At 38.1% G+C, this 20,081-nt stretch overlaps 1 protein-coding gene across 1 annotated transcript in view; it reads left to right on the forward strand.

Annotated features, from left to right (window-relative positions):
• Positions 1 to 10,161: 10,161 nt before the first annotated feature.
• LOC114468132 (zinc finger CCCH domain-containing protein 7B-like) overlaps positions 10,162 to 20,081 on the forward strand; it is a 35,457-nt gene continuing 25,537 nt past the window's right edge. Inside the window, 8 exon segments of the mRNA XM_028454839.1 lie at positions 10,162 to 10,422; positions 10,554 to 10,621; positions 10,701 to 10,737; positions 12,042 to 12,239; positions 14,409 to 14,567; positions 17,775 to 17,855; positions 18,955 to 19,009; positions 19,143 to 19,312. Coding sequence (XP_028310640.1) covers positions 10,563 to 10,621; positions 10,701 to 10,737; positions 12,042 to 12,239; positions 14,409 to 14,567; positions 17,775 to 17,855; positions 18,955 to 19,009; positions 19,143 to 19,312 — 759 coding nt within the window. The 5' untranslated portion in view covers positions 10,162 to 10,422; positions 10,554 to 10,562.

Consider the following 20,081-nt stretch of genomic DNA (forward strand, 5'->3'; position numbering starts at 1 on the left):
AAGCAATTCTCTGATATCTCCTCTGTTAAACCAACAAGTGTTAACTCTGTTTTTCTTTTTTTATTCCAAATGATATAGTTCAGAGTTGGCACAAATCAAACATGTTTGCCAAAACTTTTTTGATGCTGCTCATTTACCCAAACTATTGGAAGACGATTTGATTAAACGTAATTGTCCCATTACGCTGATTGAACTTAAAGAAGCGGTTCAGGAAATGCGTAGAGGTAAATCTCCTGGCGCTGACCAGATCTCACCTGAATTTTATGCAGCTTTTTGGGATCATCTTGGCTTTTTGTCGTTTTACATAATTCAGGCATCCCTAGAGACTGGATCCTTTTTAAGAGACGTTAATGTTGCAATAATTTCATTATTACTCAAAAAAGATAAAGACCCACAGGAATGCTCCAGTTATCGGCCCCTCTCTCTGTTGAACGCTGATCTGAAAATCTTTGCTAAATTATTAGCCTCCAGCCTTTTATGACAAAATTAGTAAATTGCGACCAAACGGGTTTTATAAAGTCAAGGACTGCTGCTGACAATATGAGGAGGTTACTGCATATAATTATTGGTACCTCAACAACTAAATTACCGGGAGGGGTTTTTTTACTCAATGCCATGAAGGCTTTTGATAGGCTGGAGTGGCAGTACCTGTGGTCTTTGTTGAAATCTTTTGGCATGGGTACAAATTTCATACAAATGCTCCAGGTCCTTTATAATAATCCATCAGCAATTTTAATCACCAGCAAGAAATGTTCCTCACCCTTTGCTATTGCCAGAGGCTCTAGACAGGGATGTCCTTTAGTCCTCTTTTGTTTGCGCTCTCTCTGGAGCCCCTGGCCCAAGTTATTCATCTGTCTAATAAAGTCACTCCAATTGAAATGAACGGCACGAAATATCACATTTCTTTATACGCAGACAATGTTCTTTTGTATGTGGGGGAAGTTCATTCAATCCCCTATTTGTTATCAATATTTGATAACTTTAGTGACATATCTGGTTTCAAGATTAATTGGGATAAATCTGCTTTTTTACCATTGAATGAGAGGAACTCTACTCTCCCCACTGGAATTCCGATTGTGAAACACTTTAAGCACCAGGGAATTGAAATCTCCTCATCTTTGCAATCTATCATTAAAACTGATTATGACGGTGCTTCGCTACCAAATTCTCTTCGTTCTCGTGTTTCAATAGTTAAGATGAACTTGTTACCCCGTGTGGCAGAGTGATAGGGGGTGTATCATTTCAGGAGGTTGCAGACAACTCCACCAGGGGCATTTCGCAATTAAAAACCGCCATGAAAACGTGCGGAGTACCTTAGCAGTCCCCTTTACAGCCACATCCCTTGTTAAAGTTTGTAGATGGTACATGTGGATTAAAAAGTGTCATTTCTAAAATGTTCTCTCACTTTTTGGGACAGACTTGTGTACCATTGCTCTTAGAGCCGAGATGAAGGTCAGATATTTCAAATTTTCCTGTACATGTTAGAAGTTTGATTAAACATACAGGAACATGTAGTGTGTGGAAGAACCATCATGTGCATTGGACCAGACCAGAAAAATTGTGGTGGTTTTCTGAAACTTTAAACAGTCATTTTAACAATTTTGAGTTCTAGTTTTGAGATGTTCACATGTAAACACCTACAATTAAACTAGTCTTAAGGTTTAGTGCATGTAAATAATTCAGTTACAGGTATCCAAAAGGAAATGATAGAATTTTTTAATCAACCAATTTGAAACTTGAACTGAAACCATCCACAAGCCAAACTGTAAGGCCAGAATCAGCACACAGTCCGGACTATCGCATCCTTTTTTTGTTGGTCACTTAATATATTGATATATTGTTAAATTGGCCATACGTGTTTCTTGACACTTAAATCATCCCATATATCATGTTTTTAATTCCGTTTTAAAATTATGCCATTTAAGAAAATTAAAACAAACAGGCATTCCAATCATCAAACTCAAATTTAATGTTGAGTTGATAAAGACTGATTACTTTTGATATTTCTGTTTTATTTATTCCACCAAAACACCAAAGCTAATTCCCTGGACAGGCTAATATATATGGTAATAAAAAACACTTCCTGATTCTGATTAACTATGTTTAATAAAACAAAGTTCTCTATTTGTTTTTATAGGGATGCCTCAAAATAAAAATTCTTGGTCAAAACCGAAAATAAGAAAACCTAGGCCGAAAACCAAAATAAATTATTATTCAAATTATTAGTGCCATTGCATTTATGGCACTGAATGGGCACTAACCTCACTAAAATAAAAACAATGCAATTGTATAAATGAATATTAATGCTTCAAAGATTGAATCAATTACAAAATATGAAAACATTTATTTTGTACTGACATTTCAACAATGCACAATATGAAATAAGAATATTCAATATTTAATTTGATCCCATTATAAATTGAATAATATTGTACAGGCCTACAACAGCCTTTGCAGTTATCAAAGTTATCACACCTCTTGTTTTTAATTTTTATTAACCTTTTATGATGTTCCTACTGTTGTTTTAAATTATCTTGTGTTTTATTATCCTTTTATGTTGCTGCTGTTTTAATTGCATTTTTGCCTATACAGGACTTTGTGATTTTATCTGTGAAAAGTGCTGTAGAAATAAAATTGACTTTCTTATTTACGTACTTATGTAGGTTGTAATTTGTCAAAATATCCAGAGCACTACAATGTTATTAACAAACTGCTCCAGTGATGTACTGAAATACAATGTAACTGCATGTGTAGGTTGACCCATTAAGCTGATCATTTAGTGTGTTTTTGTAAGTGGACAGGATGGGATGACATATTGCTACACCTTACCATACCTTTATTATAGCCAATAATACTTTTAAAAACTCTAACTAATAATTAAACATTGTATCCTTAAGCACATGTCTTCTGACAATGTCTAAGGAAAGTGTCATGATTAGTACAATGAAACAGTTTTAGTATTGTATACTGTGTGTGCAGTGTTGGGAGTAACTAGTTATTTTTGTAATATATTACAGTAATATATTCCTTTTTGAAGTAACTCAGTAGTGTAACTCATTACAAAAGTGAAAGGTGGTAATATATTACTAGTTACAATTAAAGTAACTCAAGTTACATGTATATTTGATTTAAGTGCTTATTTGCTTTGTTTTCTCACTGTTTGCAATTATTTGAGGAAAAAATGATCATCATCCACTATAGTGTGCATTCTAGCTTTAACACCATTCATCCAACTTTAGTTTAACATCATTAAAACATTTTTATGGCAATAATAACTACAATCTGTATAACTAATATCTGTTTTTGGAAACGATTAAACTTTGCGCTTTGAACATTTTAATTTAATATATGACCAGCAGGGAGCATACCAAATTATACTCCTAGCCCTGAGTAAATAGAAGAAAAAACAGGTCGATAACAATGTCCAGATTTAATCTTGGGGTGGGAAGCACTGTAAACATCATTTTATATTGTTTTTGACCATATATATATACTGCCATATTATATATACTGTATTATATATACTCACATATATATTATGGCTTATACACATTTACCTTTTTATAACAAAAAGCACATGGTGAATACTGCTGAGGCTGCACAAGCTTAATAAGCTACTTTATTAACAGAACATATTTTTATTTGCATCTGGCATGGGTAGAGAAAAGTTAAGTCATATCTTCTACTTTTCTTTTTTTTTTTTACATTGTCAGCTTTATTTGAATGTCTCAATCTTCCTCACGCAACACGGTTACGCAAATTATCATGATAAAAGAAATGTCTTATTTTTTATGAGACAAGAGGAGAAGAAGAAAGACTCAAAGAGATGGAACATCATTGGTGGAGTCGAGCCGGAGCGAGCGGAGAATGGCGGTTGACATAAACTGGTTTGTGACTGGACCAGAATTGCACAGGTAGATGAGGAAGAGGATGACATGGAGTCAGGTAGCTGGAGCTCAGTGGACAGTCAGAGAGGAAGGTGGATAGATGAAAGTTTAAAAAATAAAAGAAGCCTCGAAGAAAACAGTTCAGATGAGGGAGGGAGTGTTGTTTGTAAAAAGATAGGGCGAGAAGAATGGAAAGTCATTCTAACAATTAGTAAGGAGAACGAACACGTGCAGGTGAGTCCTGTAGCAACGTCAAGGGAACTGAAGAAAAAGCTTGTAGAGGTGGAAATAGCTCAAGTGCTGAGGGATTGAAGTTTGATTGTGTCATGTGACGCGAAGGAGCAGAAAAACAAAGCGTTACGGATTGAAAATATTTGTAAGAAAACGGTGAGTGGGAGGAGAAATGTGGGTGAGGGAAGGCCGGTGAGAGGAGTGATAACAGCCATTCCCGTTGACGAGGATTTGGAGAGACTTAGGAGGAGTTTTTGTGGGGTTGAAGTTAGTAGAGTAAAAAGATGATTAAGAACAGTGAACAACAACCAAGTTAAACGTTTTTCTGTGATGTTATAAATCCAGGGGAATATACCGCCAGAGCGAGTCTGAGTGGGATGCATGAGTGTTCCTGTCAGACCTTATGTCCTCTTTAATGGTACGGTCACATAGCAGCAGCTTGTGGAGGAGAGCACAGATACGAAGAGTGTGGAGAGAGAGAGCATCTTAGATACTGTAACTGTGGTGGTCAACACAGGATAACGTTTGGTGGATGTGAAGTCAGAAAGAAGTAAAAACTGCCAATAATCTCAGTTATGCAGAGGGTGGGGGAGAAAACAGGAAAGCAGAGACGAGGTACCTAGAATACAGACAAATCAGCCAGTGGAAGCTAATGCAGGACTCCAGACAGATAAATTGGTGTTATTTATGGCATACGTGATTAATTGTGCAGATCAATAGTGAGAGCTGCTGAAAAAATTTTAGGTATCAAAGATGTGTCTTGGGAGCAGGTCAAGAAAAAACTTGAAGAGGATGGAAGGTAGGGAGGATCAGGTGATAGAACAACCTGATTATTTTACAGTGGAATGCAAGAAGTCTAATAGCAAACGGTCAAGAAGTTAAAGGATTCATCAATAGTCAGGAAAATAAACCAGACATCATGCATTCAGGAAACTTGGTTTAGGCCTGAGTGAGATTTTGTTATTAGTGGCTATGATAGTATTGTTAGAGATAGGAAAGGGACTAGTAGGGGAAGCTATGAATGGTTCTCCTCGGGGAAGCTTAATAAGCCCGTTGTTATTTTCCATCATGATTAATGACATGTTTGAAGAAACTGAAAATGGAATTGGACAATCACTTTTTGAAGATGATGAGGCAATATGGATGAGGGGAAGAAACCAAGAAAAATACAAAGATCTATTAAAAATATTGAGGAATGGTTCTTTAAATGGGGATTCAGATTGTTTACAAGGAAAATAATAGAAAGTGATCTAAAAATAAAGTTGTAGAATCAAGAGCTAGAGAGAGTGAAATACTTGAAGTTTTTAGGAGTATGGTTCGATGAAAAAATAACATGGGTCTTACACATTCAAAAGATTGTCGAAAAGTGTAAGAACATTTTAAATGTCATGAGATGTCTTGCTGAGAGAGAGTGGGCAGCAGATATAAAGGCTATAAAGCCATATACACTGGACCAGTACGAATGGTATTGGATTATGTGTGCGTAATGTTTGGCTCAGCAGCATACACCAATTTGAGGAAATTGGACAATATCCAGTAGGGGTGTGTATTGTCTGGCATCTGGCGATACGATTTGTATTCCAATACATAGGTCACGAAACGATACGATATATCCCGATATGAAAGTATACAGTAAGGCAATTAATGCAATTTTTTTTATGTATATATGACTTAAGAAACAACTAATCTGTAAATGTGTTCACCTTCATGAGAACATTTGGTATGAAATTTATTTTATTGGCATATTTTACATTCAAACATTGGCTTTAACTTGCCATGTGCCAACAACTTAAAATAAATAAATAACACAATCTTCCTGTGGCTTTTAAAGCAACTTTGACTTTAGTGCAACATGACTTCAGTGCAACTTAACTTTTCGCGGTGACATCATCATCCAGGACATTTGCCTTAGCAACGCCCTTTGCCATTTTAAGAGGGGATTACATTTGCCTGACAACTGCTATTTACACTATTTACTGCTGACAACACAAAGGTTTTACTCAATGTCGTACGAATATTTCAGCAGATTAGAGCCAAAGGCCAAGTACCGATATGAAGGGAAGTTATATCTGGTTGTTTTAGAATCATGTCCATACCAAACACCTCAACGTTCATGGAAAAACGACCTGACAACATGGTCAGATCTCCAATCCAAAAGAAGATGAGGACTTACAAAAGCTTGGATGCATATATTTTCTTTAAGGTAGGCTTATGTATGTGTTTTTGTGTCTATATAGGCCTGTGTCATCAAGATAATTGGCTCGTTACGCGATGTGGCTATGCTAGGCTAGCGCCACTAATAATATAATAATAATAATACAGCCTAAATTAAAACATAAATGGGTATATGAAGCACATTTGTTTATTTAATATACTTACAGTTCATATACAAGTCAACGCATTGCATATTTACTGTTAATTTCACGTTGCTTGTCTTCAAGTTAGACGTACCTTTTCAGCACTATAGCCAGGCTAACACAAAGTCAGAGCTCTATTGAGCCCATGATTCCTCTAGCCCTCAGCTGTGAGGACTTTATGACATTTTTTAACGATAAAATTCATAAGATTAGAGATAAAATTAGCCACTCCCTGCCTTCACCTGGGCCTGCTGTACCATTAAATGTAAATAGCCCTAACCTAAACTGTTTCACACATATAGGACTTCAGGAACTTAACTCTATTATTTCATCCTCCAAACCATCGACCTGCCTTTCAGATCCGATCCCAACTAAGCTGTTTAAAGAAGTTGTTCCCCTGGTCTGCCCATCTTTGTTGGAGACAATAAATATATCTCTATCAATAGGCTACGTGCCACAGTCCTTTAAAGGAGCTGTAATCAAACCCCTTCTCAAAAAACCTACTCTTGATTCCAGCACTTTAGCAAACTACAGGCCTATATCTAATCTTCCTTTTATTTCAAAGATTCTTGAGAAAGTTGTGGCGGCTCAGCTCTGTGAATTTCTTCAAAACAACAGCCTGTTCGAGGACTTCCAGTCAGGCTTTAGAGCTCAACACAGCACAGAGACTGCTTTAGTTAAAGTAAATAATGATCTACTCTGGGCTTCAGATGAAGGACGACTCTCAGTGCTGGTTTTATTAGATCTTAGTGCAGCTTTTGACACTATAGATCACTATATTCTACTAGAGAGATTAGAGGAATTACTTGGAATCACAGGGACTACCCTAAACTGGTTTAAGTCCTACCTATCTGATAGGTACCAGTTTGTACACGTGAATAATAAGTCTTCTGTGTACACTAAAGTAAGCTACGGGGTTCCTCTGGCATGCTCGGTTGGAGAGAGGTTGGAGAGGGCGTTAAGAGAGAGGTCATTTAGGTTAGAGAGGGACCGGAGAGGGTCCCATTCCTCTTTCAAACACTCCCTCTATGTCTGCTTCTTCCCTTGTGTGTTTGCTCCTGTACTCCTTCTGGCTTTTGTCTTGCAGGTCCGTGTGATCGTCAGTGTGGAGTTACAGAGTCTCAACAACTCTGTCTCCACCCTTTCCTCTGCACACACCCAACACAGCATAACGTGGATGGCTGTTCATCATAGGAATGGGATCCACACAAGGTTCCTGCTGCTTAACAGAAGGTTTTCCTTGCCGCCATGATGAATTCATGTTGGGTGTGGGATACATATGTATGTGTATATACGTATATATGCATATGTGTGTATCCATAAAATGAAGAGTTCGTCCTTAAGACTGCTCTACTGTAAAGTGCCTTGAGATACCATTGGTTATGATTTGGCGCTATACAAATAAAGATTGATTGATTGATTGATTGACATACTAGTCAAACATTTCAGTCATTACTGAATAAATTACAATTTAAATGTAGGATAATTCATAATCAATGTCATAAAATCAGTCAGGAAGAAATTATATACCCAAAATACACAACCTACCATTAACGTAATGTCTACTGCAAACATACGACCACTTTGATTTTGGGCTCCATGTAGTTCCATCTACGTTTGTTTACCTCAGTGCTTGGATCCGTAATTTACATTTCTGTCAGTATTCTGCAAAAGTTTATCTTTACCTTCAGCCAGGCGTGGTTATGACAGTTAAATACTAAGCATGAATTCATGTTGGGTGTGGGATACATATGTATGTGTATTTACGTATATATGCATATGTGTGTATCCATAAAATGAAGAGTCCGTCCTTAAGACTGCTCTACTGTAAAGTGCCTTGAGATAACATTGGTTATGATTTGGCGCTATACAAATAAAGATTGATTGATTGATTTGGTCCTTATACAATAAAAATCAGCCAGACTGCAATACAGCCCTGTGAATCGTTCTGACGGGCACAGAACGCCGTCCGGCTTCACACCACACTTGTGGTTACCGGACATCCTGCTGGTTGAGCTTAAGTTATTTAATATTATTCTTTACATTGTATGTGAATAACTTTATTGTCTGCTTACTGTATATTTGGTTTATTTCATTATACATGCATTTGTTTAATCCTTGTTGGTTCACATAACCACAACTTCTGTTTGAAATTCCCATTAATTCTTTTATTTTGCAGTTACTAAGCGCCAACGGTGGTGGTCCTGGTATCTGGTGGAGGGTTTTTTTTCGTTGTGTGCTGTGCAGTCCCTGAGTTGACGTCCCCACGTGTGTGTGTGAGTGTTTGTTGCCACATTTTAGGTGTTTTATTTTCCTGAGATCCGCCAACCAGCCTCAGCACTGGTCACTTTTGTTAATTGATTTTATTTCAAGTAAACATTGTCTCAAGAGAAGTATATTCTTGTAATAAACAGATTTTTTAAACTGGAAAACACGTCTAGAGCTCAATTAATTGACGGGCCTGGGTGGCTTACACCATCTTTTCTTTGCTAATTAATAGTTTATTGTAAAGTAATTAAAAGAGAAAAAAAACCCATCCTGCCACATACATATATACAACTGTGGCTTTTACCTGAAGCCACTGTAGATCTCACACTGTTGGAAAAGAAAAAGAAAAACTGATCATTTCAACTCAGTCCATATATTGTACAGGAATATATTGATGTTTACCACAATTATGTTAAAATCTACACCGATGCATCCAAGAACACAGCCAACAATGTAGGAATTGCAATAAATATACCAGAGTTTCAGGTTAGAATAGGGAAAAGAATCAGTGAGGGCTCATCTGTTTATACAGGGGAAATGATAGCAAACAGTGGATAGAGGAAACAAGCTCAGATTCCAGTTCATCTCTCATTAGTTTACAGAACAACCATTCAGACAGCTGACCAGATATTTTATTAGAAATAAAGCAAACATTGTATAGAATTCCAATGATGGGAATTACAGTTATATATTTGTGGGTACCAGCACATATAGAGGTTAGAGGTAATGAGCAGGCGGATAAGGTCGATAAGGAAGCAAAGAAGGGCACAAACCACAGTCATGTAGACATGATAGTAGGTTACAGCAGAATGGAGGTGAAGGGCATAGTGAAGAGGAGACTGAAGGAACGATGGCAAAAGCAATGCAGGAAGAAAGAACTGGGAGGTGTTTTTGTATTGAGTCCAAAGGAAGGTTGGAGAAACGAGAAGAGCTGGTTTAAATAGAAGATGTGAAACGGTAATATAAAGATTTGGGCACTGTGGATTAAATAATACAGTATTTAAAATGGCAAAGCACAGAGTGGTGGGTGTGAATAATGTGAACAACAGGAAACAGTTGAACATGTTTTTATGCAGTGTTTGAAGCAGAAAGAGGACAGCTAATCTGTAATCTCAGGAAAGAGCAGATGCATCTGGATAATTCATATTTTGCAAAAAGAGTCAGACACTAAATATTATAAGATTTTATGTCAGTATCTTAGACCAACAAAGTTGATAGATGTTTATATTTTGAATGATTATTTAATTAAAATTTATTTTTGATTATTACTGTGTTTTATTTTTTCCTCAGTTATACATTAGTGTTAGTAAACATGCTGTCCACACTCCTTACCAGTAGGTGGCGGAAACGCACAATTCCTTTGATTTCCAATAAACTTCACAAAAAGAAGAAAAAGACACACTGACGCACGGCTGGTGACGTCACTAAGCCCCTCCCACACAGCGTGTCCCTGAAGAAGTGTAAAGCTGCTGCTGCTGGAAAGCGAAACTTAACTGTGCAGCCTTCGCGGCCCACACGGTTTATGTCACTGTTTTTATTTCAGAATCAACGCAATAATCACCGTTTCCCACTTCCTGTGAGCACGTGCTCGTTGCCCCTCTGGGCTCTGATTCAGCAGCATGGCGGCGACGACATTCTGAAGCTTTTTCCTCTGTTTTAGGAACTTCCTCTCGGAGCAGGTAGGTGTGACCTGAAGTTGGCCCTAAACTACACCCTACAGCAAGGCTTTAATGGTGTGGTGGCTTTTATTATCTCTGCTCTGTTCGTCTGATTCATTGCTTTTAATCGTTGTTTCATGTGCTTTTTGCAGTAAACAATCATGGATCCTTCCAGACAGAGACGCAAAGAAGAGATCAACCATGCCCTGAGATTCATAGAGTGAGCACTGGACACTTTCTAACATCTGACATCAAACAGTGTCTGATTTCATCTCACCTTTTCTTCTCCTTCTCCTCAGGTCTTCACTTGCTTATCCAGACCCAGAAGGCTACAAGGTACTAGATCAGGATGGACTGAACTGTTATCACAGCAGGGGCCACAAAAATGTCTTTGTCTGATCCGAGGGCCACATTATCAACATTCATGCTCGTATTCAGAATAATAAGCAATCTGAGCATTAACACAGGAAAGAACAAACGTTTTGTTGTTGTTTGTGGACTTTTTCCTTGGTTATTGTTTATTTATCTGGCATTTTGGAATTTCTACTGTGTTTTATGAGTCAATATGTGTGTTTGTTATTTCTTTTGAGTTATATTTGCATTTTGTTGATTGCCAATCTAATCTTTTTTTAAACATTTTTAGTATTTTTGTACTTTGTGAGTTTAGGTGGTTGTTTTGTGTGTATTTTTGGAATCCGTTTTGTATTTTTGTTGACGTTTTTTGTGTTGTGCTGTTGTTTTGTGTGTTTTTGGAGTTAAACTTATTTTGTGTATTATGTTGGGCATCATATTGCTTCCAATTTCTTGAATTACAATTTTTGGTGGAAAATTCAGACATTGTTTACTTTTATTTAGGGCTGCACAATTAATCCAACTTTAATCGTGATCAGGAGTTTAGTTGATGCAATTAAATTAACCGCATCGTCGGCAATATTTTAATTTAAAACGTGTGCTCTGCTTCATATGAAATCAGGCTCTTTCACAACCATTAATCAGCAGCAGCTTTGAGTCATTTGGTGGATTGATGTGAGCTGTTAGTGTTTCCAATGTGTTGCGTTTTGTGAAGGCACTCTGTAATAATGTATTAATTCAGTTAACCCTTGCTACATTTTAAATTCTTGGATACATTTTGTTTTTGGTATAATTTTTATTTAAAGCTTCATTTTGCACTGTAAACTGTTCAGATATTGTTTTATATTAAGTAGTGCAAAAGAAATACAGATTTTTCCCTAACATGATAAATAATTGTGATTATCATTTTGGCCTTAATCGTGCAGCTCTACTTTTATTGATCTAAAACAAAACATGCTAGAACAACAAAGTGAGGTCTTTGACCATCAATGAGGTGCTCAAAGTAGAGTTTCTGCATTGACATAGGTGATAATGTTGCTTTAACATCTGTATCCAGATCTCATTAAGATGTTCCTTAAAGGTGGTTAGCCTTGGTTATTAAAAGGGAACAATGTGTTTGTGTCATTTGTCTCTAAAGCTCATAGTTAAGAGAGTACATGTTCTCATAATATTAGAAATGTTGAGAATAAAGCCCTGTTTATTCCTTACTACACATTATACTAGTGTGATGTTAAAGGAAAAACATGTTTTCTGACCACTTGTGTGATCCATCCTGATTTATCCCCCAGGACTTCCTGACTAAGTTAGTGTGCAATCTACTAGATGAGGGTAACGCCTTCTTTCGAGACGGTTTGTGGGAGCCGGCCATCAAAGAGTTCACTGAAGCCTTGAATGTGTCGTCCTACGCCGAGACGAGCAACGTTCAGATCCCTGTAGTTCTGCTGGAGAGCCTGTATGTCAACAGAGCCGCTGCTTACCACAGCATGGTGAGATACGTCCAACACTCTGGATCAATCTCGTTGTTTGGACTTGTTTAGGTTTCTACCAGGGATGGGACCATGGACACAGTTCACGATGCAATGGACAATAATGGGGCCACGATAACAGTGCAATACCATATTTTTGGAAAGGGAAAAAAAATGCATTCGGCTCCATTTTATTTTAACTCTGGGTATAACCTTTACAAATTGAAAGGAATTTAATATTAAATAACATAAATAAGACATGTTTTTCTATTTAAAATGCAAATGGAACAGAGACTGACAATTGATGCCAGGCTAAAATTAAAACCAAATCATATGATCATGGTTTTTATTTGCTGTTTATTTTTTTAAAGAATAAACTAGAACAGTCTACACAGCCCAGCTTTATCATACGTACATGTTGTTTTTCAACAATATTAATACGTCTACATTTTCTGCCAACAATTGAGACCTTTGGGCATTTTCTTCGTTGTATTGTGATACCACTCGTACCATTGATGAAAGCTCTTGTGGCATTTGAATTTTACGATATACTGTATTGTTGCCTGATACAGTCCTGATCAAAATTTTAAGACCAGTTAAAACATTTACATTTTGCACTGTTGGATCTTAAGAAGGTTCTAAGTAGAGTTTCAAACTGAAATTAGCTGTTCATCACGTTCTTCTAAACAAAATTTTTTCACAGCATGTCGCACGAAAAATTTTGAAATGTATAACTCTTTGAGGGCCAAAATTAGTGAAGTAAAGCTAATGCTTACTTTTAGGGGTCTGCCATCTAAGGGACCTCACAATTCAATTTGATTCGATTTCGATTCAGTGGATGGATAAAGAACACAATGAATTATTAATGCCAGCGACCGTAAGTGCTGAGACAAATGTGCAGCTACTCGTCATCGTTGTTGTCTTCACTTTCAAATTATTGTGTAAGAAAAGGAGCTGGTCAACATGCTTCCATTCACGGTGTTCTGCTGTGCAGTTACACAGTGGTTCGTGTTTCTAGGCGGGTCAGGTGGGTAGGTGGGTGGGTGGCCGACCGACATCACCACCGACACCTAGTGCCAACTGTCGTGATTCGGTCTTCATGTCGGGGCACTGAGGACAGCCAGTGAGAGGGGCACCAATCTCCACTTTCCCTCCCCGCCGGAGAGGGCTAGGTGAGGTAACCATGTCCACGACCCTGGTAAGTGGCAAGTTAGGAGCGGGGCGTTGCCTTAGCCGCCTGGCCCTTCCAGGCCACAGTATGTTTGAGCCTCGGCGCACAGCAAAGTCCGAACTGTCCACACTCCTCGGAGCTAAATTATGTGGACGGTAATTACGTACACAAAGGATGCACACAGGCAGCATGGGGGGCAGCTAAAAGGCTGCAGGGGTCCTCAGGTAAAGACGCCAATCACCTTTATTTAATACATGGTGCGGCTAATGTATGTGTTTCTTGGTTATGCAGATTAAAAAGAGGGTTAAAAGAACCCATTCACAACTGGGAGCCCCCGTTGTGTCCAAGTGTGCAACAGCTATTACGACGGTACCGATTAAAAAAGGAAAAAACAGGAAATACGATGAAAACTGAATGTAGTGTTGGCAAGAACCCTGTAATACATAAGATAAAGTTAGCTGGCTTCATTCAAACACCAGCATTTATTACATTCATTTTTCATAGTATACTTTCGAGTAGAAAATCAGTCTCAGTTTTAGGTTTTTGATGTAGGAAAGGGTTAATTGGCTCTACAGAAGGAGGTGTCCTTCAACATTTCACCAGTGCGAGTTGTCCTGGACAGTGAACTCAAACACTCCTGGAATCAAGGATTTTAACAGTTTCTCATTTGTTTTTAAAGCGTGCATTTTAGATTTTTGGAGTTCATCTCGTGAGGCTTTTGTGACCCCGTGTCCCCTCACTTTGTAATACAAGTGTGATATTTGGAAAAACATGATCCACAAAACAATGTTCACTGAATCTGAAGCACTGACCCTAAAAAAACAACAGTTTTTTTCATTAGTGAGAATGGTGTTGACTAAAGAAGCAAAAATGTCATTGTTCTTGTTGTACAGGCTGTATTTTAACCTAACCACATGTCAACCTGCACACATAAAGAAATGATTACTTAGTCAAATTTCTAATCCCTGTGTCACTTTTTTTATTTTTGAAAGATTGTTTTGTGTTTTATTTGTTTACAGGGTGACTTTGAGCAAGGCGTGCAGGACTGCGACAGCGCTCTGAAAGAGTGCAGTGACAGCCGCAGGGCGCTGTACAGGAAGGCTTTGTGTCTGAAGGAGCTCGGGCAGTATAAGGACGCCTATCAATGCACTACCAACTGTCTGCTGCTCTCGCCTCAGGTAACCAAAGCACAAGAGAGGGGGCTTTATGTCACGGTTGTTTGTCAAGGTTTATTTAAATGAAAACTTGATTTGGAGTTCAACAAACATTAATTTAAGGGTTTTTTGTTTTTTTTTTTGTTACGGTGAAATGGATCTGGAAATTCTACTATTCCACACAGCAACTTTAGGACACAATATTTACTTCCTGCCTTAATAGAGACAAAGTGTGAGATCAAGGTTGTGCACGTTACCTGTCAATAATTAAAATCTCCAAGGTTCTTGTTATAATTCCGATACTTTATCGATATTGCAGCCTCGAGTATTGTCGGATATCGATCCGATCTCAGCGCAGAAAATATTTAATAATAATTTTTTCATATGAATGTCAGGGTGTCCACGGGGTCTTAAAAAGTATTAAAAGTTGATAAATCAATTGTGGGAAAAAAATGTAAGGCCCTTAAAAAGTATTAGAAAAGTCTTCGTCACGATTTTATGAGGTATTGAATTTGATTGATATTCAAGCTTTGACTCAGTTGCGTACTCTGAGCTAGATCACCTCGGGGCTGCACCCGTACGGGATGATATTTTGTCAAAAATATTCTCACCGGTAAGAATATGTCATCCCACGATATAAACGATAAATTCTCATGTCGGAAATTAGCGAGGACCACGGGCCATTTGTCCCTCAATTTAGCCAAGAATGTCCATAAAAACCTTGTTCCACAGAACAAAGCTACCTCAGAGAGCCGTGGAGGCAGCAGCATCGGTTTATGGGTCGGAGCAGAGCGTGTCCGTGGAAACTCCGTACAAGATCGTTCAAAGCCCTCACCAGTCGCGTCCTTACTGGAGACACTTCATCCACCCGCGGCGCTTGTCATTTATTATTTATTTACGTCTGTATATATATTTTCTGTGTTTATTTTTTCAATATACTTGCAAAGAATTACATTTCCTGAATGTTTTGGTTTTGTTTTTCAGTCTGTGTGTCATATGTAACAGGGTGTATTCATACTATATACTTATACAAATATCCTATACGTCAGGAGGGAAACCTGGCTGGCACCCATTAAAACAGAACCTAACAATCATAGCAACAAAAACCATTAAACAACTGCCAAACCGTCACATCATAAAGCCACAGAGAGCCATCAATTTGTTTATGGTCAGATTTAACACTTTACTATGAAAGGATAAAATCTAAACATGTCACGTTGTGTGAAATAAATGTTAGCATAGTATTTATGTCACTATTCATCCGTCCCAACTTGTGAAACGCAATATTTTTTAATGATATTTCACGTGTTCACAGACAAAGCTGGTCTCATTAGACTAATGTAACTATTGTGATTATTACACATAAATATACTGAAGGATTAAATCATCAACTTGATCTGGTTTAATTATAGGAAATCAGAGAAATATTTATTAATCATAACTTTATGTAACTCATTATCAGATAAATAAACAAAATTCATCAGCAGTAAAAACACTAATGGAGTTATTTGTGCTTTTTTTTTTTTTTTTTAGAAAATAGCTTAGTGATCCACATGCACTAATATATTCCATAAAATATCAGCTAGGTGCTATGTGTCTAGTGTTGATGTATTCACATTTATTTGTGTTTGTAAGGAACCTGTTTACACTTTAAGTTGGGAGTTTTTTTAATTTATTTTTAATTTATAGTTTTTATTTATTGTGATTTTTATCCTTATCGTGATAAATACCAGAAATTATTGCGATAATTCTTTTAGTCAATATCACCCATCTCTGGTGGGATGCCTTTTGCACACTTGGTAAGAAAAGGATAAGCGTAGCAACGATGGGCATCAGTACAGTTAAAGTCAAAGAGCTGAAGAAAATCCTGCATGATTTGTGCAACACACTTTAAATTGATGCAGACCATCTTGCTGAGCAGGCAGAAGGAAAATCTGGGTCATTAATGGCCCTATTTATCACCAAGTCCAACACTTTGCAAATAGGTTCTTGTTTTCTGCCAGTTGGCCTTGAATAACTGTTACTTGTTGTGACCTGAGGGGAATTTCAATAAACCTGCCTTTAGTTTAATTCATTCCTTTGAGTTTTATTCCTTCTCAGCTTACATCATTTCTGTTCAATTACAAACTACAACTGTTAAAGATGTGATGCTAACAACAGCTTAAAGGTGAAGTCGGTAACTTGGAGGAGAGAGAGGACTTTACATTAAATTTGAAGTTCAACTTTCACATCCCTCCCCCTCCGCTGCTCTCCTGCCCCACCTCCAAAGTCCCTCCCCCAGAGGAGGCTGGCGTGTAAACCACACAACAAAACTGATCAGACTCTCAGGTCACTACATAAAGATATTGTCTGCTACTTTTTTATAAAACAACACCAACCAGTAATGTTAGCATTAGTATCGGAAACAAGCTAACGTTAGCACTGGCATTGGAAACCTGCTGCTAGGCTCCCTGTGTGCTTCTTCTCCTCCACGGGTGCAGCTCTGTGCTGGGCTGATCGTCTGCCTTCTCCTCCAACCTGGATGTCTGTGTCGGAGATCGGGAGCGTTTGGTGCCTCCGCTCCTCCTCCTCCTTCCTTCATCTCCTTCTCCGGACTGAGCTCCATAGGCACACTACCTCTGAGCATTGCTGTGGCTCGGCCACGCTGCTGCGATCACACACACTTCCAATTTCCTGGTGTAAATAAAAGCGTGGTGTCCGCCCTTCTTATTTGTTGTGACTCAAACAAGCTTGGGCCGTAACACGAAGGTATTGGCTCTCGGAGACGTCAGCTTAAAGTCACTTTTCTACAATTTACTGACTGCACCGTTAAAGTGGTTTTTTGAAAAGTCTTAAAAGGTATTGAAATTAACATCAGGATTCCTGCATATACTGTACCCTGATTGTTTGAAAAGTCTTGACCAGTTACAGAACAATAGTCAGTCACAGTAGGTATGAGAAAAGAATGACCCATTTATTATTAATCAATGGGTTACATACTTTTTAACCATAAACATAATAACATTCTACATTTGAATAAAATAAATACATTAGAGGATACCGAAAATAACCTTACTAAATCTAATAAAAACTGCATATATTATATTGGAGATTTTACACACAGGCCGATATAATCCTGGACTTGTTTTTTTGCTGATATCGTACCCCTAGTCGCTCTTCTGCTAAGGTGAATAAGGTAGAAGAGTGGTGTCTCATCTCTTCTGATAGTTTCATGTGTCTGATCTTTAACAGGACAAACAGGTGTTGGAACTTGCCCAGGAGCTGTCCGTCCATCTGGGACTGAGAACTAGAAAACCATATGTCAGCACAAAGGTCTGTAAGAAAGACACAAAGAGGTTTTTAGCATTATTTTGTTATCTTGGGTACAAGTGAAAGAACCTGAGTGTTATTTGTAGAAGGTGTTTTAAAAAGAAATGTCAATTGATTTAAGGCTGGGCGATATTACGATATATCAAAATTTAAGATGAATCGAGAGTTCTATGTCTTATAAAAAAGATATGATTCTTATCAGTGTAGCTTTATTTTTAAAGCTAATTTTGCATTGAGATAACAGTGACTGCTTCTGCTATTTCTCCTGTCATTTTCTGACAAAAACACCAAGCCACGGTACAGAAATTACTCACATGTGCTATCCTAAATAAGCGAAAAAGCCAGTGTTGATATTGTGCAGGTGGCTGTAGATAAATTGAGCATAGCGTTAGTTCAGGTAGGTCACAGACGTCAAGCCAACCACACCTCCAATCAACCAACAGCCCAGATTGGCTCCCCATTGGCTAATGCATACAGGAGGCACTACTTAAACCGTGACTACTGTCTCATACCTCCTCAGCAAACATCTCGCAACCCACCTCCACCCCAACTCCTAGGGGTCAGTATGTATCCAACTATCTGGGTGTCATTTTGCTGTCATTAACATCTGCTCTGCTCTGTTCCAGGAGGATTCTACTAACCGCTCTCCTTGCTTTAGCCTTTAGCCAGGGCTCATGGAAGGTCAGGGAGGAGTGCTCTCCCTACCTCTGGCTTTCCCTGTAAGCACGCGGAAAGGGCAAGGAGGTCCCGGAACAGACCCATATCGCTAAATATTTAAATTCCAATGCATCATTTTTGGAAATTAATCATTTATTTTTGAATAAAGTGGTCCTAACTGAACTGTCTGTGTGACATTTTGAGCAAGTCACTTTGATTCCCGATTTTATTTTTTAAATTGATATTGTTTATTGCCATTTTAAGAAAAACTATTTTGATTTTGTCCATGTTGTCCAGCCTTAAATGCATTTAAGATATTTACATAGGCTGAAAATACTCTGCTCATTATTGTACAACTACATCCATTGTTGTGTTGTGTTGCATGTTGGGCTTTTGCTGCATCTTCTTGTTTTGCATTTTTGTATTTTTGTTATGTTTTTTCCAGAGGCCAAGTGGAAAATTAGAAAATGATTCCAGTTCTCTGCCCAACCTCCCACCAGGTAAAAATGTGGACTCAAATCTTCATTAAAAACTCTTTGTAGCAAGTCTGCTTTGGCCAAATAACGTTAAAAGTGACTTTAAATATACAGTCTTAAGTGACAGATATCTAAATGTCTCACTCTTCCTCCTCAGTCAGCTTTCCCAGCATGCCTCAGGCCTCCCTTCAGTCATCAGTGGCCAGTTGCCGCCGACTTCCTGTTTCATTATTGCCTGAAAACACAAACCCTGTGGATGACTCGGAGCTGATCGGAGATGATTTGGACAGTTACCTGGACAGCTTTCCTACTGAGCCACACTCTGAGGTGAAGTCTCTGCTGAAGATTAATCACTGTTCACTGATGTCGGGGGAAATCCTCAATGTTCTGTGTTTATTTAATTACTTAAAGAGGAACCAAAACACCAAACCCACATTTTTCTGCTGAATACATATGTATTTGGCTATTAAAGCTGCACTACCTGATTCTTGAACCATGACAGAGGGGCATGGCTGAATTTGAACCATAAATCCCATCCCCCACTGTGATAATCCGTCCCAGTCTCCTCCTCTCACGGAAGTGCATGAAATCGGGAACAAGAGCTAAACGTGCACTATCGGTAACATACGTCGCCCAGCAAAAGGATGTACACTCCTACAAAAGATGGGAGGAGGGACAAGTTTTCCTCCTATCTCAGCCATCAGTGAGCATTGATTGACAGCTGTGATCACTCAGCTGCTGCTGTGTGATTAATTAAAACTCTGACAAACACAGACTTCTGTCCACGTTGGTCACAGTGATTCAACTATTTTCATACTATGTCCAACGTAAAGTCACAGTTTGATCCACTACAGAGTGAAACATGCTGTCATATGCAGATGAGGATGGAACACAAACTGTTCCCACACATATTTTAATGAGGCTCAGGTCACTTTAAACTATTTATATTTAAAACTGTGTATTATGTAAGTTAATAATTTTGTTTCACTGTAAACATCCCTCTGTATTAAAGCAGGACGCTCTGTAGACGCGTTATTTCATCATATCTACATCATCTAACTCTGTCACGCTTTACAGTGATGATGATGATGATGAT

Source organism: Gouania willdenowi, chromosome 8 (assembly GCF_900634775.1).
Source record: "Gouania willdenowi chromosome 8, fGouWil2.1, whole genome shotgun sequence".
NCBI lineage: Eukaryota > Metazoa > Chordata > Actinopteri > Blenniiformes > Gobiesocidae > Gouania > Gouania willdenowi.